We start from the raw sequence: 27,766 nt of genomic DNA on the forward strand, positions 1-27,766 counted from the left end.
AAAATACAGTGATGGCCCAGATGAGAGAGAAACTCGTGATGCAGCTCAGTTTCCCTTAAAAATATGCTATACAGATATAATTCTTTAGTAAAAGAATGTGAGTTAGTGATTGTCTCCCTCCCAGGGGATCAACCTGGAGAGCAAGCGTGAAGGAAAATAGAGCCCCAAGCGTCCTGCAGAGGCCTGTGGACAGCATACCTGGCGCGAATGCTTGCCTCTGTCTGGACTTGCTCGGTCACCTTTCACCTTTGTCTGGCAGGCTCTGCGGAGCCCCCAGGTCACTCTTGGCTAATGGCCTGCCTTATCTCTCAGCTCTTTCCTCGTGCCAGAGTAATCTGACAAATCTGATCTGATCTTCTTTGTTGCGCACCTTCAGACCTTCACGGGTTCTTCCATATTTCTCCAAGACTTGAGTCCCTTTTCCTCCTCCTCCTGGTATGTGAGACCTTCCGAATATCTCTCCTACCGTTCTCTTCACATCCCACCAGCCTAGCCTGGTCAGACAACTTGTTCTTGCTTGATGGCCCCAGCCTTGCCCACCGCCAGGCCTCTGTCCTCTAGATTACAGTTCCCCCACATTGTCACCGGTGGAAACCGGATGAAAATGTCCCGCAGGGCTGCCTCACAGCTTCCTCCCCTGTGAAATCTTCCTCCTCTCTCCCCTGAAGTCTCTCCTCCCCCACACTGCCAGGATACTAGTGGGGAAGGAAAGTGCCTTTCACAGCAATGACAGCAATGCCGTGTAGTAATTCTGTACCCTTATTTTTTTCCAGCAGATTTTGTGCTCCTTGATGGCAATGCCCATATCTGCCTGGCATTTTATTAGCCCCAGCATTTGGAAACTAAAAACTGCACTGATGCACCATGGCCCCTTTGCAGCCCAAATGGCTCTGCCTTGAAGCTAGTTCCTTATTCCTCTGCACTGTCATCAAGATTTGGTCTCTGGAGCCTCTTGACCAACCTCATCTTAGCTGCGCTCCACAACCTCCTGTCAGTCTTGTGCTCACCACCTTAGGAACTCACCTCAGCTATGACAGCCACTCCTTGTTACCTGCTGAGCTACTCAACTTCTAGGCCTGACAAATTGCTTCTTCCAGAGCCTCTTCTTAAAGTGACCCAGCCCCTTTTCCTCCTGAACATTTAGAAATACATTTGGAACCTAGCAGAGGTTCCACTCAGAGATTACCAGCAGAACCTATTTAGCTAGGAGAGTGGAAATGGCACTGGATGCCCAGCCTCCACAGCCTCTCTCTCCTCCCCTGCAGTGCTCCGGGCTGTGCAGAGGATCAACAGAGCTCTCCGGAGGGGAGTGGCAGCTGACACTGTGAAGGAGCTGATGTGCCCAGAAGCCCAGCTGCCTCCAGTGTACCCCTCTGCCTCGGCTGTGTACCAGCAGGAGCTGGCAGTGCTCCAGCAGCAGCAGCAGGGGGTAAGCCCTAGAAGTGAGGGTCCAGCTCTCAGGTCCCCAAGCAGCTGGAGGGATCAGCGTAGTCAGTTCAGAGCACCCAGGAGAGCACTGTTAAATGCTGGCAAGCGACTAGGGGTGGAGGTGTGCTGCCATCCCTGCCATCCTGGGTATGTTATAATGGCGAATACGTTTGAGTAAACGCTGCTTTAAACACTCATTTAATGCTAAAGGAACCCTATAGGATAAGTATTATTTCCATTTTAGAGATGAAGAAACAGATGCTGAGGTTAAGTTATTTGCCCCAGACGGCTATAGCTGGCAGTGCTGGGAGTGCGTGCAAAGCCGCGTGTACTTGAAGCCTGTGCTTTTTACCACTCTGCTACCCGCCTCCCCTCGTCCGTACAGCTTCTCTGACAGTGAAGTGATAGGGCCTTGCCGGCCTGCTGGAGAAGTCAGAACACATCCGAGGGTCCAAGCAGAGACAGGGAGGAAGGTGTAGATGATGTGAATGGAAGACAGTTTCACAGAAGGAGAATGGAGGGGGCAGAGCTTGGGGTAAACCTGGGAAGTCTTGGAAGAGAGGAGACTCAACAGGGAGTCCTCCCCGCAGCAGGCATTTACAGAGCCTCGGGTCCAGGCACAGCACCTGGGAAGGGGATGGTCTCAGTGAGTGTGAGGAAGTCTATGACAAGGAAGCAAAAAATAAGTCCTAAGAAGTAAAATACAGCGACTAATGTGGACTGTAGAGCCAGACTGCCTGAGTTAAATTTCAGCTCTGCTACTTCCCAGCTATGTGACCTTGAGCCTCTCAGTTCATGTATAAAATCGGAACAATAATATGTTCATCTCATAGGGTTGTTGTAAGGATTAAATGAGTTAACCTCTGTGCTTAGAAATGAACCTGGCATAAAAGTTTTAGCCATTACTATTATTACTTGCAGCATTCTGTTTGTAGAGGACAGGAAGGGTGCTCCAGACAGGGCCAAGCACAGGGTGAAGACTGGGCGGGAAAGGGGCCCTTCGGTGTGTGGTATAGCACAGAGGGGCCTGGCCAACCTTTTCGTCCTCTCTGTGTGCCCAGGGCTGACTGCAGTTCTTAGTGTGTGATAGGGACCTGTAGAACTCACTGGTTGAGTGTGGGCTCTGGTGTCTGGCAGTTAGGTTTGTCTTATATTACTTTACTATGGTCTCATCTGTGAAATGGGGATACCAGTGGTACTTACCTCTTTGGCTTGTTAGAAAAATTAAGTGATAGTGTGCACAAAGTACTTATACATTGAATACATAGTAAGCATTATTAAGTTTAATTATTCGTGAGTGGATTAGGCCATCAGGATTTTGAGATGTAGGCTCTGGGATGTGGGAGAGGCTTGGGGGCAGGAGGGCAGCTGGGCCCCCAGCCCTTCACCAGCCCGTGGAGACTCAGCCCTCCCTGTGTTGCAGGAGCTGGCCCAGGAGGAGCTCTTTGTGGCTGTGGAGATGCTCTCAGCCGTGGTCCTGATCAACCGGGCTCTGGAGGCCAAGGATGCTAGCAGCTTCTGGAGCAGCCTGGTGAACCCTGCCACGGGCCTGGCCGAGGTGGACGGGGAGAATGCTCAGCGGTAAGAAAGGTGTAGCCGTATACCGAGGGAGGGGGTGGGTGATGGAGAGAGTGTAGCCAAGACTCCAAGTTCTTGTGCTCGGAGGCTAGCCTTCTGCATGATGTCCTGTTCCTGGGCCCAGGCCTGCTCTCTGGGTCTTTTTGCAGTTCCCTGACCTGTTTCTTCTGGGAGTGGTTGGGTTCACAGTCATTCCCCTTCCCTCCATTTATTTAGTATTTCATTGCTAATATTTGAGTACCCACTCACGTGCCAGATACTAATCTAGATGCTGGGGACAATTGCAAACAAAACACAGATCCTGCTGTCATCTGACTTTGTGCTAGCAGAGGAAGAGAGGCAAAAAACAAAGACGTTAAATGATCAGAAGAGCTATGGTGATAAATGGGCTTCCCTGGTGGTTCAGTCGGTAAAGAAGCCTCCTGTAACTGGGGAGACCTGGGTTTGGTTCCTGGGTTGGGAAGATCCCCTGGAGGAGGGCATGGCAACCCGCTCCAGTATTTTTGCCTGGCGGGCTGCAGCTCATGGGATCGCAAAAAAGACGACTAAGCGACTAAGCACAGCATACGTGGTGATAAATAAAACAGGGTGGAGAGGATAAAGGATGTGGCCCTGGTAAGCGTGGTTTGTGTTTGCTACATGGCATGGTTAGAGAAGGCCTCTATGGTAAGAGTGTGATTTTGAGAGAGACCTAAATGGCATAAGGGATTGCCATGAGCTATCTGTAGCACAGACTCTGAAAAAGAAGTGTCCTTGGTGTGTTCAGAGAACACTGGGAGACCACGAGGTGGGGTGGAAGGAGGGGAGGACAGTAATGGGAGGTGAGGTCTCAGAGACCGGACCACGTAGGCCTCTGGCTTTTACTCCAGGTGAGGAGGAAGCCACGGGAGGGATCTGAGTGAGGAGGGAGGTGACGCGATCTACTTTTAACAGGATCACTCTGGCTGCTGTGCCAAGACTCTCGACTATAGGTTAGAAGGGAAAAGCAAGGAGATCTGTTAAATGTCTATTGGAGTAATCCAGGCAAGAGATGATGGAGGCTTGGCCTAGGGCCATGGCAGTGGACGTGGTGAAAAGGAGCCATATTTTGGATATATTCTGAAAGCTGAACTGACAGGATTTGGTTATGTGGTGGATATGGAATGTGAGAGAGAGTCAGGGGTGACTTCAAGATTTTTGGCCTGAGAAGTTGGAGTGAATATTTACCGAGATGGAGAAGACTGTGGAAGATGCAGAGCAAGCGGGGGAATCAGGAGTTCAGATGTGAATTCAGCTGGAGGTGAGTGTCAGACATTCATGTGGAGATGCTGAGCAGGCAGCTGGCATTTATGAAGGGTGGTAGGTGTACTCTGGGGAATCACTAGCATATGGTGCCTCAGGCCATGAGATTAGGTGAGATCACTTAGAATGTGAGCATGGAGAGAGAAAGGCTTGAAGACTGAGTCTTGGGATGCTCTGTGCTTAGAGGTGGAGGAACTAGCAGAGGAGACTCAGAAAGGACAACCTGTGAGGTGAGATGAGAACCAGGAGAATGTGATGTCCTGGAGGTCAAGCGCAGAAAGTCCAGAAGTTTCCCCTGACCTCTGGCTGGTGATGCACACGCTCTCCCCTCATCCTCACTCACCTGGCTGCCAGGTACTTTGATGCTCTGGTGAAGCTGCGACAGATACGTGGAGTGGATGGGGCCTTCCTGAGCTGGAATGACCTACAGGCTGCAGTGAGCCAGGTCAACGCCCAGGTCCAGGAAGAGACTGATCGTGAGTGGAGTCCAGGACAGGGGGATGACGGCCCAACTCGGACAGCCCCATCCTTTAGCCATAAGCCTGTGCCCTCCGCCCACCTCAATCTCCCTTTCCCAGAGGTCCTTGCGGTCAGCCTCATCAATGAGGCTCTGGACCAGGACAACCCTGAGAAGACCCTCTCCTCCCTTCTGCTTCCTGCTGCCAGCCTGGATGATATCAGCCTTCCCATCGCCCCTCGGTACCATCTCCTCCTCGTGGCGGCCAAAAGACGGAAGGCCCAGGTGAAGTTTGGGCTGGCTGGGTGGGTCACCAGCACAGGAAGAATATCTCCTGTGCGTAGAGCTGTGCCCAGTATGCACCCTGGAAAGCCAGTCTGATGGGCATGGTCCCTTCTGGGGGTGGGAGGCAGGGGGGTTCTGATCTGCCCTTGGGGAAGAAGGGCAGAGCTCCAGTTGACAGCACAGAGTGTCCTGTGGGTACCTTATGTGTGGGAAGAGCACAGATCTGGGGGGCTGAGAACCAGGCTGGATTCCCTGCTCTGATGCTCAGTGACCATGTGACTCACAGCAAATCCCTAACGTCCCTGAGCTCTCCTTATACATCTGTAAAACACTGCATGCCCTGGTCCTACCTCCCTACTGGAATGGGGGTAAAAAACCGAGTGAGCTGACGAATGTGGCAGGGTTTTGAGCCTGTAATGGCCGGAGTAGGTGGCAGCATAGAGAGTGGCTGAGCGCTGCTAGTCCTGAGCCAGACTAGCTGAGTTTGGATGCTGGCATCTGACCCTGCACATGTTACTTACCCTCTCTGGGCCTCAGTTTCCTCACCTACAGGCTTGTGACAATAATAAACTTACCTCAGAGATGTAGGGTTTAAGTGAAATAATATGACAGGGACACCAGCTAACGTTGATCAAGTTCTCACCCTGTGCCAAATACTGTCTTATGTGCTTTACAAATGTTAGTTCATAAGTGCTTTAGAACACTGCCTGGAACACCAGGGCTCAATAAAATGTTAGTTCAGAAAGCTCATCTATGAATGAGGAGAGTGGGGAGGGAGTAGAGTCTGGGGTTGGGGTTGGGGTTGAGTAGATCTAGGGAGGGAATAAGCCTGACGGTGAGACGGGCACAGGCTCCCTTGGCCTGTGCGGCAGAGGAGCCTGGGGAGGAAGGGGACGGTGGAGGTCAGGGTCAGCATTGGCCTGAGAAGCTGTGCGTTGAGGCATAAGGGAACAGGGAGGAGGAGTGGGGAGAGACCATCACCCTCCGATGTGGGCTCTCCCTGGACATGGCTAAGGCACAAGGGCAGGAAAGGGAACTATTGAGAGCGTGGTGGATGCTGAAGGTTTCAGAGGGTTCTGGGGTGCTGCGGCCCACCCGAGTTGACGCATGGCCTGAAAGCAGGGTGGAAAGAACCCTGTGAGCCTGGCAGCAATCCAAGGGAGCCACAAGGCTGTGCCCATGCAGGGTGGGCAGAGGGGCACAGAGACTGCTTATCCCTGTGGCTCCCCAAGTCAGCCTGCAGTTTGGTTCCCCTGGGCACCTGGGCTTGGGAACCTGGGGAGACCAGCCTGAGCTCTCATCATATCCCATTGTTCTCAATTTATCAGGTGACAGGGGATCCTGAAGCTGTGCTGTGGCTGGAAGAGATCCGCCAGGAAGTGGTCAGAGCCAACCAGGACACGCATGCAGCTCAGAGAAGTAAACGGGCCGGGGTGGAGGTGGGGGGCAGTACTGGAGGGGAGAGGGTTTGCGGGAGGCAAGGAGATTGGGCTCAGTGGGAGCCCAGACAGTCAGGTAGCCTCCCCAGTCACCTCCTTCTCCATTTCAACTGATTTGGGGAGGCAGGCCAGAAAGAGAGCAGGAGGGCTGCTGCTTTGACCATAGGATGGATTTCCTAGCGGTCAGCTGGCAGGAAATCCTCTGGAGTCGAGAGCGCCTGGTCCGCCCACTGCCTCCTTCTGTGCCTTCCTGTGTGCACTTTCCCCCTGCAGTGTGAGCATGTGGAACAGGTGGGGGCCAGAAATCCATCCCGTTTTCTACTGGTAGCTTGAGTTTGGGTTTCAACAGTTAGCTCTGGTTAGAGAATGTTTAGTCTTGAAGTTGGCAAAGAGGGGTTGGCTTTGAGGAAAAGTAAAGGCCAAGTCAGCACAGACACTGGCGTTCTTGTGTGGGATGCTGATGATGTTAGTTCTCAGTGTCTGGAATCCATCGGTATGTCTGTTAGTGACTGGAAGGCAAGAGCTACATCAATTCCCCCCACTTCTTGGACTTTATTCTCCTCCTATGAAACTGTCCTGTGGTGTCTCTGACCATGTCTTGCCCCAGAACTTCTGTATAAGCCTTCCTTTTACCAAGCCCTAGTCCAGCCCTGGAGAAGGCAATGGCACCCCACTCCAGTACTCTTGCCTGGAAACTCCCATGGACGGAGGAGCCTGGTAGGCTGCAGTCCATGGGGTCGCTGAGGGTCGGACATGACTGAGTGACTTCACTTTCACTTTTCACTTTCATGCATTGGAGAAGGAAATGGCAACCCACTCCAGTGTTCTTGCCTGGAGAATCCCAGGGACAGCGGAGCCTGGGGGCTGCCGTCTATGGGGTCGCACAGTGTCGGACACAACTGAAGTGACTTAGCAGCAGCAGCAGCAGTCCAGCCCTGCCTTCCCTGGTGGCTCAGTGGTAAAGAATCCGCCTGTAAATACAGGGGACACAGGTTTGATCCCTGGGTCGGGAAAATCCCCTGGAGGAGGAAATGGCAACCCACTCTAGTATTCTTACCTTGGAAATTCCATAGACAGAGGAGCGTCATAGGCTACAGTCCATGGGGTTGCAAAAGAGTCAGACACGACTTAGTGAGTAAACAACAGGCCAGCCCTACACTGCTTTCTTCCAGGAAGCCTTTCTTGATTGCTACCTTTCCCTTTAAGCACAGCTGCATGCTGCTTTTTTCCATCTGTCCGTCCTGGGATGTCCTTGCCCTTTCCATCACACAGTGTGATTTTGAGTCCTCCTTCTCTGGATTCCTTCACAATAGACAGGACAGAGCCTGTGGAAGGGGCTCAAGGAGAAACTGACCACTTCCTCTCTATACCCCTGTTAGTGGCTCTTGGTGTGGCTGCCATCAACCAAGCCATCAAGGAGGGCAAAGCAGCCCAGACAGAGCGGGTATTAAGGAACCCTGCCGTGGGCCTCCGAGGAGTGGTTCCCGACTGTGCCGATGGCTACCAGCGGCTCCTGGAAGATGCCATGGCAAAGAAGCAGCGCCCAGGTAGTGGCCTCACCTTGCCTCTCCCCTTCTTGGCCGGCCCCAGCTACCTCTCACCTCCTCTGAGCCTTCTTTGCTTATTTGGCTTCTGCTTAGGAGATACAGCACTCTGGGTTCAACATGACATGAAGGATGGTACTGCTTACTACTTTCACCTGCAGACCTTCCAGGGGACCTGGGAGCGACCCCCTGGCTGCCGCCTCAACACCTCCCACCTAACTCGGGAGGAGATCCAGGTTGGTGGAGCCCCTGTGAGAGAGGGGTCTCGTGGATGGGACCTTTCCTGTGGGAGAGGCTCCCACCCACCAGGACACCACAGGCCCTCTCTTCTTCTACTTCTGCAGTCAGCTGTCACCAAGGTCACTGCTGCCCGTGACCGCCAGCAGCTCTGGAAGGCCAACGTGGGCTTCATCATCCGGCTCCAGGCCCGCCTCCGCGGCTTCCTGGTCCGGCAGAAGTTTGCTGAACGTTCCCACTTTCTGAGGACCTGGCTTCCAGCAGTCGTCAAGATACAGGTAGCAGACTCTGGCCTTCTGAGGTGGCAGAGCTGGACTTCCCTGAGGTTCAGAGGTTCCTCCTGCTTCCTCTTTGCTGAGTGGAGTCGGGGTGGTCTTTTGGCCTCTGTGCAGTAGTAGTAAGGGCATGGATGCTGGAGCCCAGACTACTTGGGTTTGAATCCCCTCTCCACCATGTTAACTAATTACTTACTCTCTCCCAGTTTCCTCATCTGAAAACTAGTCATCTGAAAGTTGTAGCACCCCTCTTCTAGGGTGTTATGAGGTGATATCTAAAGTACATTTAAACAGTACCTGGCGGATAGGCAAGAACATGGGCAAATGCTAGTTACTGTTGTTATCATCATCACCATCCAGAGGGTATGAGAGCTGCTTTTTAGCTTCCCCACAGAGAGAGTGGAACAAGATTTAGCACGACATCAGGGTTTAGACACCAGGAGGACTAGGAAGGAGTAGTGAAGAGGTGGTTGTGGTGATTGTTAAACAGAAAAGGGATGGAATCCCTTAGGGAAAGAACTTCTACCTTTCTCTCCAGCCAGCCCTTTCCATTCTTATTCTTCCAGCCTTTGGGTGGTTCAGTGTGGCCTCTGAGACCGACCCATAAGTCACTCAGGCACGAGGCCTTGGGCTGAGGCACTTTCCAAGCCAGGAACAGTGGGAGCTGAGCAAACAGAGGCCTCCTCAGGCAGACGTGATCTGGAGGGTCTCATGGCAAGGTGGGCAGTGTAAAGAGACTTTATTTAATGAACACCTCCAAATGCCCAGTATCTGCAAAGGATACCACTTGGCATTGGGCAAGGGTGAGAGATGGTGTGTGAGACACAGATGTGTGCTCACGTCTCTTCCATTGCAGGAACTGGAATACAGTGGGTGTTAGATGTTGTGGTAGTGAGGACACAAAAATAATAGCAGAGAACCCTGAGGGAGCCAGAGGCACGGAGACGGGCAAATGCCCTCAGTGGTGATGTGGGATAAGTGGTCACTGAGAGTGCAGGCTTTAGACCCTGAGGCTGCAGTTTGCATTCTGGTCCTGTAACTTCTGGGTACCTTACCGAGCCCTTTCCAGCCTTCAGTTTCCTTATTCATGATGATTCCTTGCCTCATGCTGGTTGTGAGGGTAAAGCAGGAAAATTACATGTAGCACTTGGTGCGGGGACACGCTCTATTGGTGAAGCCGTAATGAGATGTTAAATTTCGGGGCACTGATCCCAGAACTCAGAACCTTAGCCATCAGCATTTAGTGTCTGAATCGGTCCTCCTGGATGCAGCCTGGAATTTCACACCAGCTAAGGAGCAGAGAAGCCGCACCAACAGTGGGAGAGGGGACGGAGTCAGAAGGTGAGTTTGCCACCCACCCTAGAGCTGTGCGGACTCTGGCCTGGGTCTACCCCAGGCCACCTGCCCTCCAGCTAGGGAGAGTGAGAGTCAGAAACGAAGCAGCTTGGGTCTCCTGAGAGCTCTAACCCTGGCCGGGACTCCGGTCACGGTCCTGAATTCTCACCAATCCAGACTGAGAGGCCTTCTCTCTTGAAGGAGAAGCCGTGTGGGGATGGGTGGGTGGTCAGAGCAGAGAGGAGACCCCTCCGCCTTTCCCTCTAACAACTAACAGTATGTCAGGCAGTACCTGGAGTGGGAGGGGAAGGAGTGCTGAGAAAGGACATAGACTTGGGGCTCCCTGGCCTCTAGGCTCCAAAATAGACAGCTGGTACCATGCGACCAAGCTGCCTGTTTTATATCCTTTCCCAACAGAAGGACGGTGTAAGTCTTAGAGGGAAAGCCTGCTCAGGAGAGTTGGCTTTAGGAAAGGCTGGGAGAGCAGTTGGCTGAAAGGGGCTGCTCTTTTTAAAACTGCTTTGGCTGTGCCACGTGGCATCTGGGATCTTTATTCCTCGACCAGGGATTGAACACATACCCCCTGCCCTGGAAGCACAGAGTCTTAACCACTGGACCACCAGGGAAGTCCCTGAAAGTCAACGCGCCTAACACACTAAACCATGACATCATCAGTGGCAGAGTGTCCTCCAGGGTCTGAGTGCCCAGGAGAAGTGTAATGATTAGTGCCCTAAAGACAGGTTTCAGTAGGTAGAGATAGGGCTGGGGTAAGGGCATAAATAGACAAAGGTTTGGGGCAGCAGATCATAAAGCATGTTTGAAAGAAAATGAAATGTCTGAGGTGGCTAGACTTCGTAAGGAAGTAGGGACCAGTAGACAGTCAGATAGGAGTGTGGGGTCCGATGGTTGAGATTTCCTGGAAACTGGACTATGAGAAGCATGGTCCGAGAAGTGTTTTAGGAAAATTCACACAAGCTGGGGGTGAAAGGGGAAAGGCCCACAGGAAGGACACCAAAACAGAACGGAGTCAAGAGATTTGTGTCTTAAGAGACCAAAGCGGGTGTGATCATTGAGGAGAGGGTCATTTAGACGCCTTTGCAGCAGACTAGTCAGCGAGGAAAGGCCATCAGCCTGACGGCTGAATTACTGGAGACCTTGGAGGGAAGATTTGCTTAGAGCTGAGGTTCACAGCTAAGTGGTAGAGTTGTAAAGAGAAGTGTGAGTTATGAGAACATGAACGACCTGAGGCCCAGGTGGCCATTGGCAGAGATGGTGGGCACACACCTCTGTGCCTGCACACACTTTCCAGCCATTGCACCATGCACGTCTCCAGACTTTGGATTGTATGATGGTGTGTGGGTAGTTTTTTTTTCAAATATGTATCTATTTGGCTACATTGGATCTTAATTGCAGCACGCAGGATCTTCACTGTGTCATGCAGGGTCTTTCATTGCGGATCACAGACTGTCTAGTTGTAGCACGAAGGCTTAGTTGCTCCATGGCATGTGAGATGTTAGTTGCCTGACCAGGGATCAAACCCACATTCCCTGCATTGCAAGGCAAATTCTTAACTCCTGGACCACCAGGGAAGTCCAATGGGTAGTGGTGTTATGGGTGGATGAGTATGTTGTACGGGATATGGTACGTGCTGTGGTGAAGTCAGTAAGTGTATGTTTTACTAATATCTTTTTAAAAAGCTTGTGTCTTAACACTTGTTTCTGTGAGGAGGTGTTGGTTCTGAATGTATGTTTGATTGCATAGTGCATGCGTCAGAGTTTGTGTGCGGGAGTATGTGTTTGCTGGGTCCAGGGAGTGTGGCAGAGGGCTCAAGTGGCTACATGCAGATGTTTAGTCTTCCCCATGAAGTTGGCAGTTCTTTGAGGACAGAGCCAAATTTGCCTCTCCATTCTCCTTTCCTGCCTCCCCACCACCCATTTCTGGAGAGTCCAGAACGAGGCTTTTCCCACAAGCTTTGCAGGGCAGTCGGGACCAGCTGGAGTCATCTTTCTCCCCCTTCTGATCGGCAGGCTCATTGGCGTGGTTACAGACAGCGGAAGATTTACCTGGAACGGTTGCAGTATTTAAGAGCGAACACAGATGCTGTAATCAAGGTAGCCCCCATGATTTGGGTGGATTCCTGGCTCTCTTAAAGGACCCTCTGAAAACCATTTGTAGTCTTCTCACCTCCCATGACCTCTGGAGAAGGCTGAATTGGCCTGGGTCTAAGGGAGGGCCCTGAGCCTGGAGCTCTGAGTCAGTCTGTCTCTGCCCCCAGATCCAGGCTTGGGCCCGGATGTGGGCAGCTCGGAGGCGATACCGGAAGCGTCTGGGCTACTTCCAGAAGAATGTGAGTCTCATTCTGCTCCCCTTGTCCCCATACCCCACCTTTATCCATGAGACCAGGGAGGGGCCACCAACAGTGCTTTTTCCATCTGCATTCATGACAGGTTAACTCCATTGTGAAGATCCAGGCGTTTTTCCGAGCCAGGAAAGCCCGGGATGACTACAGGATGTTAGGTAAAGTGCCTGGTTTCCCTCCTCTGTCTATGCAAGTAACTGTCCTTGTGAGCTTCCTGGCTTTCAACAGTGAACGAGACAGAAAGCCATACCACTCCATAAACTGGGGCCTTGGAGAAGTGGTCTGACCTGAGCCTTTCTCTCACCAACAGCTAACGCCTACAACCTTGAGCATGCACCGTAGGACCCACAGTGGGCTGAGGAGTGAGGAGGTGTGCTCCTGCCTTTGCCAATCCCCCAGTTTGGTGGGAGTGATAGGAGTCCCCTGAGAGTCAGGCAGGTCTAGGTATCCCTCCTGGAGCCACACAGCAGGTTAGGGGAAGGTACTAGTTGTCTGTGCAGGAATGTGGAACAGGGCTGGTGACAAAAGCCCCCTGCCCCACCCCAGCAGCGGATAACCTCATCACAGGAACAGTCCCTCAAACTAGCTACTGTCTGTACCAGGCTTTGACTTTCTTCCTCTTACTATGACACAAGGCAAAAAAAAAAAAAAAGGGGTGGGGGAGAGAGAGAGAGAAGGGGAAAGGGAAGGAAAGGCTCTTTTCCTACAGTTGCAGCCTTCCCCATCTTTCCCCTCTTCTCTGACCCATGACTCTTCCCCCGTTAGTGGCCTAGCCCACAGGAAGGCAGACCTGGGGTCCTTTCTGCAGTCCTGGGGAACTTGAGGGGGTTCCATCTTCCTGCCCCATGGTTCCCAATAGTTGAACATCCCCCTGAAGTCTTACAGAGGTCCTTCAGGGCCCTCTTGATTCCTTTGTTAAAGCCCAGAAACCCAGCCTTGGAAGTCTGCCTCCTTTTGGTAAAGTGGACTAGTGGTCCATCTCCAGGTTGGCCTCCAGCCCTGGGTTTCCTGAAGATGTAGGCCCCTTTCCTTCCTGGGCCTGAGACTACACTTCTGGGCCTCAAGGTTGAGTACACTGTCCAGGAATCGTCTCCTTCACCTCCTCAGTCCCTCTTCCCACCCTGCCCTGTGGCAGGGGTGCTCCTGCCCCTCTCTGACCACAGAAACTCAGCCCATTTGCTTCTGGGCAGCTAGCTGCTTTTCCCTCCTTACCTCTCCCCAGCTTGGCCATTTCTGTTTTCTCTCTTGCTGTTACATTAACACCAGTGTCCTGAGACATCCTTTATCTTCTTTTTCCTCTTTAGTTTATAGTTTTTCTGGAAGAACTTGTTTTTTCCTTGGTCTGTCTCCCAACTTCATTAGTCCCACTCCACGTAGGGAGCTGCCACTTCCTAGCCATGTGGCCCTAGGCAAGTTACTGGACTTCTTTACTGCCTCCACTTTCTCACTTATAAAACGGAGATAAGGATCAGGTCGAGTTGTTGTGAGGATCAAATGAGTTAAGTGCTATGTCGTTGAATCCAAGATGCCATCAGCTGTCTTTGGTTCCACCACTCTTTACTCCTCAAAGATCTGTCCTCCATGCAGTAGCCAAATTAGTTTATTAAACCTTGTGATCTTATCACTCTCCTTAAAACACTGCCCCAGGGATAAAGTCCAGCCTCCTAAGGACAGCTTCTGAAACTCTGACCCAGCCTCTCCTGCACCTCTGGCCTCAATGACCCCCGCGCTGTCCCTCACCACCTGCACCCTCCTCTCCATGCTCCAGACATGGCCTTTGGTGGCACGCCTTTACTTTCGCAAAGGTCCCCGTGCTTGCCCCTCTCAGAGCACTAAACCACACTGCAGTGAGTTGTTTAATTGTCTGCTTCCTTTAGTGAATAGCCTTTAAGGACCAGGCCTAGTTTTGTTCATCTTCCATATCTGACCCTTTTATTTCTTACTAGCTGTGTAGTCTAGGGCAAGTTACTTACTCTCTCTGTGCCTGAGTGATCTCACCAGTAAGTTACAGTGTATAAAGTATGTAAAGCACTTAGAGCAGTTTCTGTTCCATAGTGAAAATTATGTCTTCAGTTCAGTCAGTTCAGTTCAGTCGCTCAGTCATGTCCAACTCTTCGCGACTCCCATGGACTGCAGCATGCCAGGCCTCCCAGTCCATTACCAACTCCCAGAGTTTACTCAAACTCGCGTCCATGGAGTTGGTTATGCCATCCAAGTATCTCATCCTCTGTCGTCCCTTTCTCCTCCTGCCTTCAGTCTCTCCCAGCATCAGGGACTTTTCCAGTGCGTGAGTTCTTTTCATCAGGGGGCCAAAGTCTTGGAATTTCAGCTTCAGCATCAGTCCTTCCAATAAATATTCAGGATATTTCTTGTTATTCCCTGTAGCTCAGCCCTGAGACTCTTCTTTGCTCAAAGGCTCATTCCAAAAGAGATTCAAGGAGAATCCATCTAGCTCTCATCTCCCTATATTATAAAACCCATTGTTGTATGAGGGTCAGGCAGGGCCGGATGGAGGCTGATAGGTGGAAGTACTCAGGATGAAGGATGAGTAAGTCGACCTGGCACGAAGGGGGAATGAATCAGAATGGGGGGGCCCTAGCAGATCATCAGAGGCTGCTAGGGCTCTGACTTTAGGGCAGGATGGCACTGAGATAGGCCCAGGTTGGGGGGGAACCCAGGCAGAGGAAAGCAGCTTTTGTGTCATCCCTGGTTATAAGACAAGGAGTTCAGAGATAGGACTGGCTGGGAGGCTGCCCACTGCCCTCCAGCTGCAGGCAGAACTATTGGAAAAGAACTGGAGTTGGGTGCCTGCTAGCTTCAAGCAGCATGGACACTGAGGGTGGGGTTACTGGGGAAGAGGGCGGCGAGGAAGTGTCTGCTGAGGACATGTCTAATCCTGGCACCTCTTCTCTTCCTGCCAGTCCACACACCCCATCCCCCACTCAGTGTGGTACGCAGATTTGTCCATCTCTTGAATCAAAGCCAAGAGGACTTCTTGGCTGAGGCAGAGCTGCTGAAGCTCCAGGAGGAGGTGGTCAGGAAGATCCGGTCCAATCAGCAGCTGGAACAGGACCTCAATCTCATGGATATTAAGATTGGCCTGCTGGTGAAGAATCGAATCACCCTGCAGGTGAGGGGCCCACCCGAAATCTAGCTAGCAGCCTCTAGAGAGGCGATGCTGGCCATTCTCTGGTTGCTAATCAGATATTTTCTCAATGTCTAGATTTTATCATCTGGCTCAGATCCTTGCTCCAGCGGTCCTATGCCCTTCTAGTCATTTGTTGGGGGCACATGATATAATGGAAAGAGCGCTGGACATAAAATTGTAATGCCCGGCTCTGCTGACGGGACCGGAGGCTGGTTGGTTAACCTCTCGGTCTGTTTCCTCATTAGTAAAGTGGGAATAATCAGAGTGCTCACCAGGGCAGATGTGAAAATAGATATGAGAGCTCCTTAACCTGTCAGGTACCATACATATATGCTGTGATGAGGTAGAAGTGATGCAGCAGCATCTCCACCTCAACTCTGTACAACAGGCTAATATGAATTCAGAGCAGAGGTGAATACACCTGGTGCCTCCGTCCCGCAACCCAGCTCTCTTTGGAGACTCACCTGGTGAGCGCAGAGGTGCCAGGTGGGGGTCTCAGGACAGCAGGAGGCCCTTCCTCATCCTAGACCCGTTTGTCTCCTCTGGCTCACGCCTTCGATACCTTGCACAGCAGAAAGCCCAGGCTCTTTGAAGCACTGACTCTAGGCCATATGTTCTGCGCTCTGTGCTGGCCTGGATGGGTTGTATCACCTGCTCCCCCGCCCCGGCAGGAAGTGGTCTCCCACTGCAAGAAGCTGACCAAGAAGAATAAGGAACAGCTGTCGGATATGATGGTTCTGGATAAGCAGAAGGGATTAAAGTCGCTGAGCAAAGAGAAACGGCAGAAGCTAGAAGCTTACCAACACCTCTTCTACCTGCTCCAGGTGAGCAGAGGGCTTTGGGAGGAGACATCTCTATTCTCTCCTGAGGGCCTGGGACCCGAGGCCTTCATGTCTAAGCCCTCACCTGCGTATCAGGAGTCCTTTCCTGCCGTCCTAACATCCTGCACCCAGGAAAAGAGACTGCCTCCTTTCATTTGTCTGGAATGTTCCTAGGACCCTTGAGAAAAGTGTAGCAGTGCTCCCTATTCCTAGTTCCAGTCAGCAAAGCCTTTCTTTATCTGATCACTAGTCCTTGAGGTACATCATCTGCCATTCCAATCTCCCCATTGCTTTCAGACTCAACCCACCTACCTGGCCAAGCTGATCTTTCAGATGCCTCAGAACAAAACCACCAAATTCATGGAGTCAGTGATTTTCAGTCTGTACAACTATGCCTCCAACAGCCGAGAGGCCTATCTCCTGCTCCAGCTGTTCAAGGCAGCACTCCAGGAGGAAATCAAGTAGGTTTTCCAAAAGCAAAAAGAATGGGAAGAGAAGGGGTTAAGAGATGCCACTGTTGGCTCCTTCACAAGGTGACAATTTATTGAGGTTTGAAGGTAGAAATGGACTCAGAAGACCTCTTTTCTCTGCCTCCCAGCGAGGCAAGGCATCTCTTGGGACAGCCTGGGGGGAGGACATGTGCTGACATGTTACTATCACAGCTGAGACAGACGTAACAGGACTGTCCTTAAGAAGAGGGATGCCAACACAGGCTTTAAAGAAAATCTCAAAAGGAAAAGCAGCTCTTCTATACCAAGGCAGGAGACCAGCTTCAATGACCTCTTAATCCACAGGTCAAAGGTGGAGCAGCCCCAGGATATGGTGACAGGCAACCCGACTGTGGTGAGGCTGGTGGTGAGATTCTATCGGAATGGGCGGGGGCAGAGTGCCCTGCGGGAGATCCTGGGCAAGGCGATCCAGGACGTGCTGGAGGACAAGATGCTCAGCGTCCACACAGACCCTGTCCACCTCTACAAGAGCTGGATCAACCAGACTGAAGCCCAGACAGGGCAGCGCAGGTGGGCAGATGGGCAGAGGGAGGGGTCTCTTTGATCAGCTTGGTCTAGGGCCTCACCGGGGACGCTTGAGTGTGCTTTGAAGGCGGCATATAAATGAGCTTGCTGATTTATGTAAATATGACACCAGCCCTATAGGAAGAAATAAGGTAGCCTTTTAGACCCCCTCTGGTAACTAACATGGAACTGAGGTAAATGACACTGGACCTGGTGCGCTTAACATAGAGTGAGCCCAGATGAATATGCAAATGTGTGTAATTGCTGTGTCAGTGCTTGCGAATGACTTGTCAGATATACTGGGAGTTGGGATAGGACCCCTTATTGATAGGCAGATAGCTGAATATTCAGATTTATAGATGAATAGGCAGATGAGGTAGTGGAAGAAATAAATCAGCCCTCCAGATGGCCATTAACTGAGGTGCATAGGTACTGGGGAGATGGAGCCGCAGAGGAGAGTAGGCAGTGCTGGCGGCTTCTCTGGATGGCGCACAGGCATCCAGGTGGGGGCACTGCGAGGCCCTGGCTCAGCCTTCAGCATCCCCATAACTACCAGAGACTTGCAGAGAGCCCTGGTCTCATCTGGTTCCCCTTGGGATCTTTCCACAGACCCCAGACCCTCCATTTCCTCCTACACTCTTCCACCTCCCCATAGGTGCTTCATCTCTTCTTCCACCCACATCACTCTAGTCCTCTCTGAGTCCTTTCTCTTATTCTGGCCTAAATCCTGGGCTGCCGTCAGCATGTATGTATGAGATCTTGTTGTGAGATGAGTTTAAGGGGTGGAGCCTCAGGGAGGGGAGGCCTTGGGAGGGGTTTCTGGCTGATAGCTTGTCTCTCTCTGCCCACAGCCACCTCCCCTATGATGTCACCCCAGAGCAGGCCTTGAGCCACCCTGAGGTCCAAAGACGACTGGACATCTCCCTCCGCAACCTCCTCGCCATGACTGATAAGTTTCTTGCAGCCATCATCTCATCTGTGGACCAAATTCCGTATGTGCAACAGCTTAGGCGTGAATCTCCAGAGGGCTCGGGCATGGGAGGGGAGAGCAAAGCAGTCCTGAATGGTGGCAGGCAGGAAGGGAAACTGGGCTGGGGTGCTTGGGGGCTTCCAGGAGGTAGGAAGGGGAAGAGACTAGAGACTTGCGCTGGATTATAGCGCACAGATCTAGTGGGCAGTCAAGACCTCCCTGGGCCAGAGAAAGGCACCTCAAGTGACTACGGGGACATGTGATTGTCCGAATGTACGTGGTGGAAAATGCAAAATTCTTTAGTCTATAAAGTCAAAAATAAGAAAACGTCACACCAGTAAAGCACTCTATAAAAGTCCTTTCCTTTCTTAAAATTTAGTCAATAATTATTTTCTGAAAAGCAAATGATTGAAACTGTTGACAAGGTGGGTCTCCTCTAGATCTTCACTCAGCCAACCAGCCTTCCTGGTGCTCAGTGGTGCCCAGGGCAGGGTGGGGATGCGGGAGAGGGGAGCCCACAGAGCTCATGTCCCTGCTCCCCAGATCTGGAAGACTGGATTAAGGATTTACAGTTAGGATTCAGAAAAGATTGTCCTAGGACTGATAAAGGAAAGCACACAGTGAGCTGTGAACTTCTCTCCCTGGTACCCCAGGCGGAGGCAATAGCTTTTTAAAGTATTTAATTAGATTTGTAGGTGGCATATCCATAAATAGGAATAATAATAATAATAAGGTCCCAGGGATCGAACCCAGGTCTCCCACCTTGCAGGCAGATTCTTTACCGTCTGAGCCACCAGGGAAGCTGTTTGAATCGCACTCTACCATTACTTTCACAAAAATAATTTTACTTGATCCTCACAAAAGCCCTAGGAGATAGAGAGGGCAAGAATGAACAGTCCCATTTTCCAGACCAGGGAACAAACTTGTAAGGGGAGCGCAATAGCCTGAGCTGACATCTCTGGTTAGTGGTGGAGTCAGGACCAGACGCTTCTACTCCAGTTCATTGTCTTCCTGGGCCTGCCTCTAACCCAGACCAGGCCCTCACAGATGCTCTGTAATAACAGAGCCTCCCAGGCTGTCCTGGGATTGGGTTTTGGCTGCAGGTGTCAGACACCTAACATACAGGCTCAAGGTGCTTCTGTGGGGAAGGCAGGATGGACACTGGGATCTAGGGTGTCCCCAGGGGAGACTAAAGGGGGCCGAGGAAGAGGCTCTGGGGACAGGCTGGAGGCTTCATGAGAGCTGGCTGGGCCCTGGTCCTGGGTGCTGATACAAGGGCATGAGGGAGGGACAAGGCCCAGAGATGTTTGGAGGAAGCAGCAGGGAGCTGGCTGTGGGAAGTGGAGGGTCAGCTCTGGTGTGGCTATGCCCGGGGAAGGAGAGGCGGGCACTCAGGCCCTCGCGCTGGGGCGGGGGCAGGGCCATAGTGCACCTATTGCCTGGCCCCAGGTACGGGATGCGGTACGTGGCTAGGGTCCTGAAGACGACTCTGGCAGAGAAGTTCCCCGACGCCACAGAGAACGAGATCCATAAGGCAAGTGTTGTCGCCCATCCCCACCTTGAGAGCTCTGCTTGCCCTGATGGTGGCTGTGAACCCCCAGAATGAGACCAAAGGACCAAAAAAACAACCTATGCTATAAAAAGCCAAGAAGGCGAATATTCTCCACCCTGTCAGACAAGCCTGGCTCACCAGCAGGGCTCAGATGGCAACAGGTGGCAAGACGGGAAGGGATCCAGGACAGGAGTTAACAGTAGACAGCCACCTGGGCTTGTCAGAGCGGGTTCTAGTCCCAGCTATAGCTAACATTTGCTGCGTGACCTTGAGCAAGTTGCTGGTCTGCTCTGGGTCTGTTTTCTACACAAGGATGGGATTGACCCGGGGGTCCTTCCCACCCGCTGAGCTGGGAGAGCGGGGCTGGGGCTGTGGAGGTGGGCCACAGGCGCTTCTACGACAGCCTCCTCCGCCCTCAGGTGGTGGGGAACCTCCTGTACTACCGCTTCCTGAACCCGGCTGTGGTGGCCCCCGACGCCTTCGACATTGTGGCTATGGCAGCGGGCGGCGCGCTGGCGGCCCCCCAGCGCCACGCCTTGGGGGCTGTGGCTCAGGTCCTGCAGCATGCCGCGGCCGGCAAGGCCTTCTCCAGGGAGAGCCAGCACCTGCGCGTCTTGAATGACTATCTGGAAGAGACACACCTCAAGTTCAGGTCTTGGTCCCGGCTTCCTGTTCCTCTCCCATCTTCTCTTCCCATCTTCTTTTCACAGACCACTTCCTTTCAGGCACAACTTACTTTATCAAATCCATGAGGAGGGGAGGCGCGGAGGATAGTTAGTGGGCTGGAGGACAGATTGTTGGAAGGACTCCCAGTGAAGAGGAGAGAGGGCTATTGAGGGAAGCTGGTTTGAGGGGGCCACTGGGAGAGGTGAGGCAGCGGATAGGGGCGGAGAGGCAGAGTTGGCTTGAGCAGTCACCGGCAAGGCGGGAGAAAGGCTGATGCACACAGAACGTGAGGGGGTGCCGGACTGCCCCACCCTCTCACATGCTTTTCCTCTGGGGCTAGGAGGTTCATCTGCCGAGCCTGCCAGGTGCTAGAGCCAGAGGAGCGTTTTGCAATGGATGAGTACTCGGACATGGTGGCTGTGGCCAAACCCGTGGTGTACATCACCATGGGGGAGCTCGTCAACACGCACAGGGTGAGGGCCTGTGCAAGCCTGGGGCAATGGGTGGGTGGGCTGGCCCTGGAAGGAAGGCCTGGCTCAAGCTCTGTGTCTCCTTTACTCCCTCCACCCTGTAGCTGTTGTTGGAACACCAGGACTGGATCGCCCCTGATCACCGAGACCCCCTGCACGAGCTCCTGGAGGACCTTGGGGAGCTGCCCACTGTCCCTGACCTCATCGGTGCGTGCCATCCTTGACACTGGGGCGGGCGGTGGCGCCTGCAGGAGGGGCGGGTGGGCAGGTGAGCAGGGCCTTGGAACGTGCCCTCTCGAGTTTTTGTTCAGTCTGGGACATGTGCCAGGAGGCTGGCTACGCACTCCCTCTCTCCCTCTGGTCCTGAGATGGACACAGACTGATGTAGGGGACCCTGTACCATCATATTAAATCACATGTTAAATCACATGAGATAGGACAGAGGGATAATGGCCTGTTTTGGGTCCCAAAATGTGTCTTTGATGAGGGTAGATTTCAGGAGCTGTGAAATGGAAGGAAGTTGGCTTCCAGAGGTAGAGGGGCAGGGCAGGTGGGGACAGATAGAAGAAAGCCAGGAGGAGCTCCCGGCCTAGAGAGGCACAGCCCCAAAGACACGAGGGTTAGCTCTGTGGGTGACAGCCCTTCTGCTGGTGCTCAGGGTGGCCGGAGGGACAGTGTGGGAAGGCTTCCTGGAAGAGGGGCACGTGGAGCAGCGTGTTCACCATGGCCCCATCTGTGCGTGTGCTAGTCTCTCTCCTTCCTCACCTGCGTCAGGGGAGAATGTAGCTCCGGACGGGAACATGGATCTGAGCAAGCTAGAGGTGTCCCTGACTCTCACCAACAAGTTTGAAGGACTGGAGACAGACGCTGACGACACCAACACCCAGAGCCTGCTTCTGAGGTGGGAGCACAGCCTTGGCCCCCTGGGACTCCCCAGGCCAGTGAGCTGGCTGCTCTGCAGTGGCCATCCCGCCTTCTTCCCGGACTCTCTTACCCTCCAGAAAGTTCTCCCGCAAGCCTGACTGGCCTTCCCCTTCCTGCAGCCTCGGCTGTTTTCCTTCTGGCAGCCTCAGCTTTTGGCTCCGTGTTGTGGCTGAAGGCAAAGGACTAGTTAGGACACTGGCAGCGTGGTTGTTGGCATGTTGTCGTGCTGTCTACCAAATGCTCGCTTTTTTAAACTGTATATTTATTTTTCTGGCTGTGCCAGATCTTAGTTGCACCACGCAAAATCTTCTTTGTGGCATGTGGGATCTTTAGTTGTGGCGTGCGAGATCTAGTTCCCCGACCAGGGACTGAACCTGGTCCCCCTGCATTGGGAGCACAGAGTCCTAGCCACTGGACCATCAGGGAAGTCCCCCAAATGCTTTCTTACACTTCATTTAACGTAAGGGACAAACAGTGAGGTAGATGATGGTGTTCCTGCCTTCCAGTGGAGGAAAGAAACTCAAGCTAAGTGACTTGCCTAAAGTCCCACAGCCAGGAGGTGAAGGAACTCGTGTTCTAATCAAGCCCCTGGCCTTGTGAACTGTGATCAGGAGATGGGTGTGGAACTGTTCATCCCCAAGTCTGCAAATGTGAGGGAGGGCCCTCAGTAGGCCCAGGCTGGTCATCTAGGCAAGAGAGGAGCCAGGTCACCACTTTGACCCCCCTGCCAACAAGACAGCCTCTCCACTCATCCATTCACCAAATAAACCAATGAGCTGGGTGTTCAGCTCTGTCTTGCCACAGAAGGGCTCACAGCGGGGCCAGGATAGAGGTGAACACACATCAGAGGACACCGAGAGGGGGCGGGCGTTGGGTGCTTGAGAGCTCAGAGGGACCCCTGGATGGGAAAACGTTTCACAGAGGAGGAACCGCATCCTTCAGCCAGAGGACTCAAAAGAAGGCCATTTGTGGGAGGCGTTGCAGGCAGGGGACACAAGTATAAGAGAGTACAGTGTGTTCAGACGTGGTAGTTCAGTGTCACGGGCCATCGGTCCACCTGGGTCTTCCTCCTGGTTACGTTCTCTTCATAACACCTCCCTGCATCGCTCTCCTTCCTTGCCTCCAGCCATGCCGGGCAGCCATCATGCAGGGCAGGGCTACTTACTGGCAGCTCCCTCACCAGCCCCAGTCCAGACCCTCCCTCGTCCCTCACCTCTCCCCCATCGCTCCCTCCTTCCGCAGCACCAAGCAGATGCTGGCTGACATCATGCAGTTCCACTCAGGAGACTCCCTCCAGGAGATCCTATCCCTCTCAGCTTCCAGGGAGGAGGTGAGTGGCATCCTGGCTCCCAGGTCCTGTCTCATCCACCCGACTTGAGCGTGGCTGGTTCCTTTCCCGGGGCCCTGCCCACAGTCGGCGCCAAGCAGACACCTTGCTCACCAGCCATGTGAGCTCTGGAGGGCTGAGGCCTCTGCCCATAACCCCCAGAGACCCTCAGGCTGCGGAGTCCCAAGACTGCAGCTCCTCCCTACTGCCCACTGAAACTAGAGGGAGCCCTGCAGGAGAACCAGTCCTGCTGCAGCCCTGCTGTCGGTGGTGGGAGGGGTCGGGGGTGCAGAGAGGCAGAATGGGCAGACTCCCTTGAAGAGCACCAAGGAGCTGGCGCTCAGCATAGGGAATGGGCTGCTTGAGGGCCTGAAGGCCGGAGAAGGTGGTTAAGTGTGGGAGGCCAGGGGCAAGTTGGACCAGCTGGATCACAGGCTCAGCCAGGGTCTTCCCAGAGCACAGGTGGGGACAGCCAGTAGAGGCCTGTCCCAAACATGAGACAGAAGGAGGGAGATGCCCCGGGTCCCCTGGAGCCATCCATCACAAATCTCCACCGTTGGGAAGTCGCAGCCAGTGTCCACCGGACTTTTTATGCCGTCCTCCTGCTGGGTCTCCTGGGCCACTCGTCCTCTGTGCTGACCCACAGGGCCCTTCAGTGGCTATGAAGTTGTACACTTTGATGTTCTTCACCACCCCTAGGGTGGGGACCCACGGGTGGGGCAGCATGTCAGCACCCGCTAGACCCCTCCAGCCTCTCTGCCCTCCAGGAAGCAGCCCACAAGCGGCTGATGTGCCGGCGCCAGGCCTGTGAAGCCCAGACCCCGGAGCTGCTGCGACGACACCGCTCACTGACGGCCCACTCCCTCCTGCCACTGGCAGAGAAACAGCGGCGCGTCCTGCGGAACCTGCGCCGACTCGAGGGCCTGGGGTTGGTCAGTGCCAGGGACGGCTACCAGGGCCTGGTGGACGAACTGGCCAAGGTAACAGTCTGGAGGGAGGGAGAGAATGTGTGTGTGTGTGTGTACACATGTTCATAGTGTTGACACTTCAAGGGCAGGCCTCTCCCTGGGAAGTGCCCACCCAAAATTGTCACCAGCCAGGGGAAGGCCAAGCGACCTCCAAGGGCCTTTTTGAAGGAAAGATCTCAAAATTAGTCAGGGAAGGGAGTATTCTTAAAATGCTCTTTTACTTAAAAAAAAGCAAGCTTTGGACCTGTTACTGCTCAGTAGGAGGGAGGCCCTGAAACATCCTTTGAGGGTTTGGGGTGGGGTCCTTGAGGTTGTTCGCCTCTTAGAGAAACTGCCTTGAAGTCTTCCTCTTCCGGCTTGTCCTGAAGATCCTCACAGTAAGTTGTTCTTGGGCCTGAGTCAGGCCCTGAGGCTCTCCTGCCAGGAAGGGTCGACTCACCCCTCCCTTGGTCCCCCCACCCCCAGGATATCCGCAACCAGCGCAAGCGCCGGCAACGGAGGAAAGCAGAGCTGCTGAAGCTCCAGGCCACACTCCAGGGCCTGAGCACCAAGACCACCTTTTATGAGGAGCAGGGCGACTACTACAGTCAGTACATCCGGGCCTGCCTGGACCACCTGGCCCCCAGCTCCAAGTATGTGCTCCCTTCCTGCACTCTGAAGGTGACCTGTGACCTGTCCTCTCACCCATGCCGACCTTTGCCCCACTGTTTACCAGCTATGGAACGGACATCTCCCCCCAGCACAGCGTGGTCCCTTCCTGACACTGTCTTTGAGTCTCCCTCGTAAAGTCTTGGGCTCAAGTGTCTTCCACCAGTGAGAAGTCTTCCTCAGGCTCTAATTTCCTTCTACCAGCCACCCAGAGAATTAGTGTCTTTGGTGTCGAAGAGTTTGTTAAGTGAACTGTCTGGGCCTTTTCTTCCTCAGGAGTTCTGGGAAAGGGAAGAAGCAGGTATCTCTCCACTACACGGCTGCCCAGCTCCTGGAGAAGGGTGTCTTGGTGGAAATTGAAGATCTTCCCACCTCTCAGTATGTGTCTTTGGAGGGCAGAATGTCAGGCCCTAACCTGGGAGGCGGATGGGGGAACTCTGGGCTGGGCACTGGGTGGGAGGGAAGAAGCGTGGTCCCTGCCCTGAAGGAGCTATTAGGATGATGGGGAAGACAGGCAGCTCCAGACAGAGAGCAAAGGGCAGTGGGCGTGGTCTGGCACAGTTCTAGACACCCCAAGGCACAGGATGCTGGGAAAGCATCCTGGAAGAGAAAACAGCGTTTTAGGGCCAGCCGGAGAAAAGGGCTGAGGTGTGCTGAGCAGGAGTAAAATTGGAAGGAGGAAAGAGAAGGGGGGAGTGACACAAGGGGAGCCTGGCTCTGGGTGACACACAGTGCTGCCTGGGAAGAGTGGGTGGAAGCACTGGGTGGAGGAGTGGGCTGTGGCCCTGGTGAGAGGCAGTGGGTCCCTGTTTTGAATCCTGTTCTTGATAGTTTCAGAAATGTGATCTTTGACATCACCCCTGGAGATGAGGCGGGAAGGTTTGAAGTAAACGCCAAGTTCCTGGGTGTGGACATGGAGCGATTTCAGCTCCACTATCAGGTGAGGGAACATGCCCATGAGCCCTCCAGACACCCCCTGGGCTTTAGGTGCTAGCCTGAAGATGGAAGGCTGGCCTGGCTTCCCTGGGCCTTGGATGGTATCAACTTTGTTCCCTATCCAGTCCACACTGTCTGTTCCTGAAGACGAGAGTGATGGTCTGTGTAGCCCAAGCCTCCCCCGTGCCCTGACACAGACCCCACAGCCAAGCGACAGGAGAGTGGAGTGGGCTGGCAGTGGCAGAGCAGATTAATATTTGATGCCCTATCCCATGTCAGGGGCTTTACACATGACCTCATTTAATCCTCTCCAAAGCTCTCCAGCATTATCCCTGTTTTATAGGCTCTGAGGCTAAAAGGTTAAGAAGCTGGCCTAAGTCGTAGGCCCGTGTTCAGGAAAGCAGTGATTTTAAATCCAAATCTTGCCGCTCTGCTGCTTTGCCTTTTAAATGATTTCAAGCCCTGGCTCTGCTTGAACTGACATTTGGTCAGGTCACTGCACCTGCCTCTCAGTCGTGGTTCCCTCGTCTGTGAAGGGGGTTTCCACACCCGCTTCGGTGGCCAATGCCCCTGGATGACTGTGTATGGCTCCAAGATGTTAGTGCTTTGTAGACTCTGTGGGCCACAGTGAGAACCCCTCCAACTCCCCTCCCTGCCCCTTCCCTCCCTCCTAGGACCTCCTGCAGCTCCAGTACGAGGGTGTGGCTGTCATGAAACTCTTCAACAAGGCCAAGGTCAACGTCAACCTTCTCATCTTCCTTCTCAACAAGAAATTCTTGCGGAAGTGACTGAGGCAGGGGGGTGCTCCCCAAGCCCTTCTTACCTCACTGGATGCTTTTCTTAACACTAATGCACTGCTCCACTTTCCCGCAGACACCCAGAACTCAGGCCCAGGCAAGGCTCAAGGAGTCTCGCCTTTCCCCAGCTGGGAGGAGCCTGGCTCCCTGGCCCGCAGGCAGGGTCTCTAATTGGCTCCAGGCCGGCCATGTGGCTTATAAGCCACAGAACTCCATGATTTTCCAGCCTGATGGGAAGCAATGAACCCAGGGCCTGCCCTGCGAAGGCTACTGCTCTAGTGTCTGCTGCCGCCCTCCCCATACGCAAGCACTGTCCCAGCGGCCTGATTCCTGCTGCCTCCCTTCTCTCTGCAGACCCAAGGCAGGGCTGGGCTCCCTGCCCCACCCCCACTGCAGCAGCAGCTTCTGTTCTCTCCTGCTGAGGCCAGGCCACTCTGCTGCAGCGACGCCTCACACCCTCCCACCCCTGACCCTCACCCTGGGTGGACAGCGCTCGTTAATGCCCACTCGGCCTCGTGACACACGGTGGCCTGGGCAAGATGACCCTCCATTAACCTCAAATCTCACTCTCCTGTTTACAGTCTGTTTTACATGTGGGTCACCAGGGTATTTATTCTCTCCTGTGCAACCTTAATCATGGTTTTTATTCTTTCTTCCTGAGCTCAGAGAAAGAGTTCCCATTTCCCTATTCAAACTAATACTCATGCCAATCTTTTATACCTTGTATATAAAGTCACCTTGGGTCCCTCGTGTTTAAGAACTCATTATTTCAGCCTCATACGGTACGAAAAGCAGTCTTTCCCTTTTCTCTCTCACCCAACAGGATTCTTGCATCTGAGAGCTAACTTCCTGTCCTTGTGGCCCCTCTGATTTCACTTTAATATAAACAGCTGTTACCTCTGCATCTGTTGTTAACCCCTTATTTCATCCCCTGCAGAGCAGGCGCCTAAGTTCTGGGATAAATCCGCCCTGGTGAGTGGGGGAGTCTTTCCTGCAGCGGCCCCCCTCCTTACCTTTCTGCAGGCATCCACTGTGGACCCTGCCTACCTGAGCTCGTTGGTTCTTAATGAGATGTGGCGTTTATTCCTCTCTTCCCTCCCCCAGGGGACAGAGAGGAGGAAGAAATGCTTAGATTTCAATTCCGTTTTTATTGGCCACTCTGAAGACTAAAGCCAAGAGGAGGGGAAACCAGTCCAGGTTCTACTCCACTCGTTTTGCACACATTTGCAGCAGGTTCTTTGCCTGAGCCTTGGATGACAACACCAAAGGCCTCTGAGCCACAGCTTCTTGGTATCGTGGGCTCTACAC

The 27,766-nt window shown here is 53.3% G+C and overlaps 1 protein-coding gene across 1 annotated transcript in view; it reads left to right on the plus strand.

Moving 5' to 3' along the window:
* The window catches only part of IQGAP3 (IQ motif containing GTPase activating protein 3), a 39,537-nt gene extending 13,022 nt beyond the window's left edge, over positions 1–26,515 (plus strand). The window contains exons 12-38 of the mRNA XM_068965180.1: positions 1,266–1,429; positions 2,852–3,009; positions 4,642–4,763; positions 4,866–5,029; positions 6,358–6,448; positions 7,848–8,015; positions 8,109–8,248; positions 8,357–8,527; positions 11,887–11,970; positions 12,135–12,206; positions 12,307–12,376; positions 15,140–15,348; positions 16,038–16,190; positions 16,485–16,648; positions 16,982–17,206; positions 18,052–18,192; positions 19,620–19,704; positions 20,142–20,374; positions 20,729–20,861; positions 20,963–21,065; positions 21,633–21,759; positions 23,025–23,112; positions 23,877–24,089; positions 24,543–24,709; positions 25,002–25,103; positions 25,557–25,665; positions 26,336–26,515. Of these exons, the coding sequence (XP_068821281.1) occupies positions 1,266–1,429; positions 2,852–3,009; positions 4,642–4,763; positions 4,866–5,029; positions 6,358–6,448; positions 7,848–8,015; positions 8,109–8,248; positions 8,357–8,527; positions 11,887–11,970; positions 12,135–12,206; positions 12,307–12,376; positions 15,140–15,348; positions 16,038–16,190; positions 16,485–16,648; positions 16,982–17,206; positions 18,052–18,192; positions 19,620–19,704; positions 20,142–20,374; positions 20,729–20,861; positions 20,963–21,065; positions 21,633–21,759; positions 23,025–23,112; positions 23,877–24,089; positions 24,543–24,709; positions 25,002–25,103; positions 25,557–25,665; positions 26,336–26,449 (3,770 nt within the window). The 3' untranslated portion in view covers positions 26,450–26,515. The remainder of the gene's footprint in view (positions 1–1,265; positions 1,430–2,851; positions 3,010–4,641; positions 4,764–4,865; positions 5,030–6,357; positions 6,449–7,847; positions 8,016–8,108; positions 8,249–8,356; positions 8,528–11,886; positions 11,971–12,134; positions 12,207–12,306; positions 12,377–15,139; positions 15,349–16,037; positions 16,191–16,484; positions 16,649–16,981; positions 17,207–18,051; positions 18,193–19,619; positions 19,705–20,141; positions 20,375–20,728; positions 20,862–20,962; positions 21,066–21,632; positions 21,760–23,024; positions 23,113–23,876; positions 24,090–24,542; positions 24,710–25,001; positions 25,104–25,556; positions 25,666–26,335) is intronic.
* The last annotated feature ends 1,251 nt before the right edge of the window (positions 26,516–27,766 follow it).

Source organism: Capricornis sumatraensis, chromosome 2 (genome assembly GCF_032405125.1).
Source record: "Capricornis sumatraensis isolate serow.1 chromosome 2, serow.2, whole genome shotgun sequence".
Lineage (NCBI taxonomy): Eukaryota > Metazoa > Chordata > Mammalia > Artiodactyla > Bovidae > Capricornis > Capricornis sumatraensis.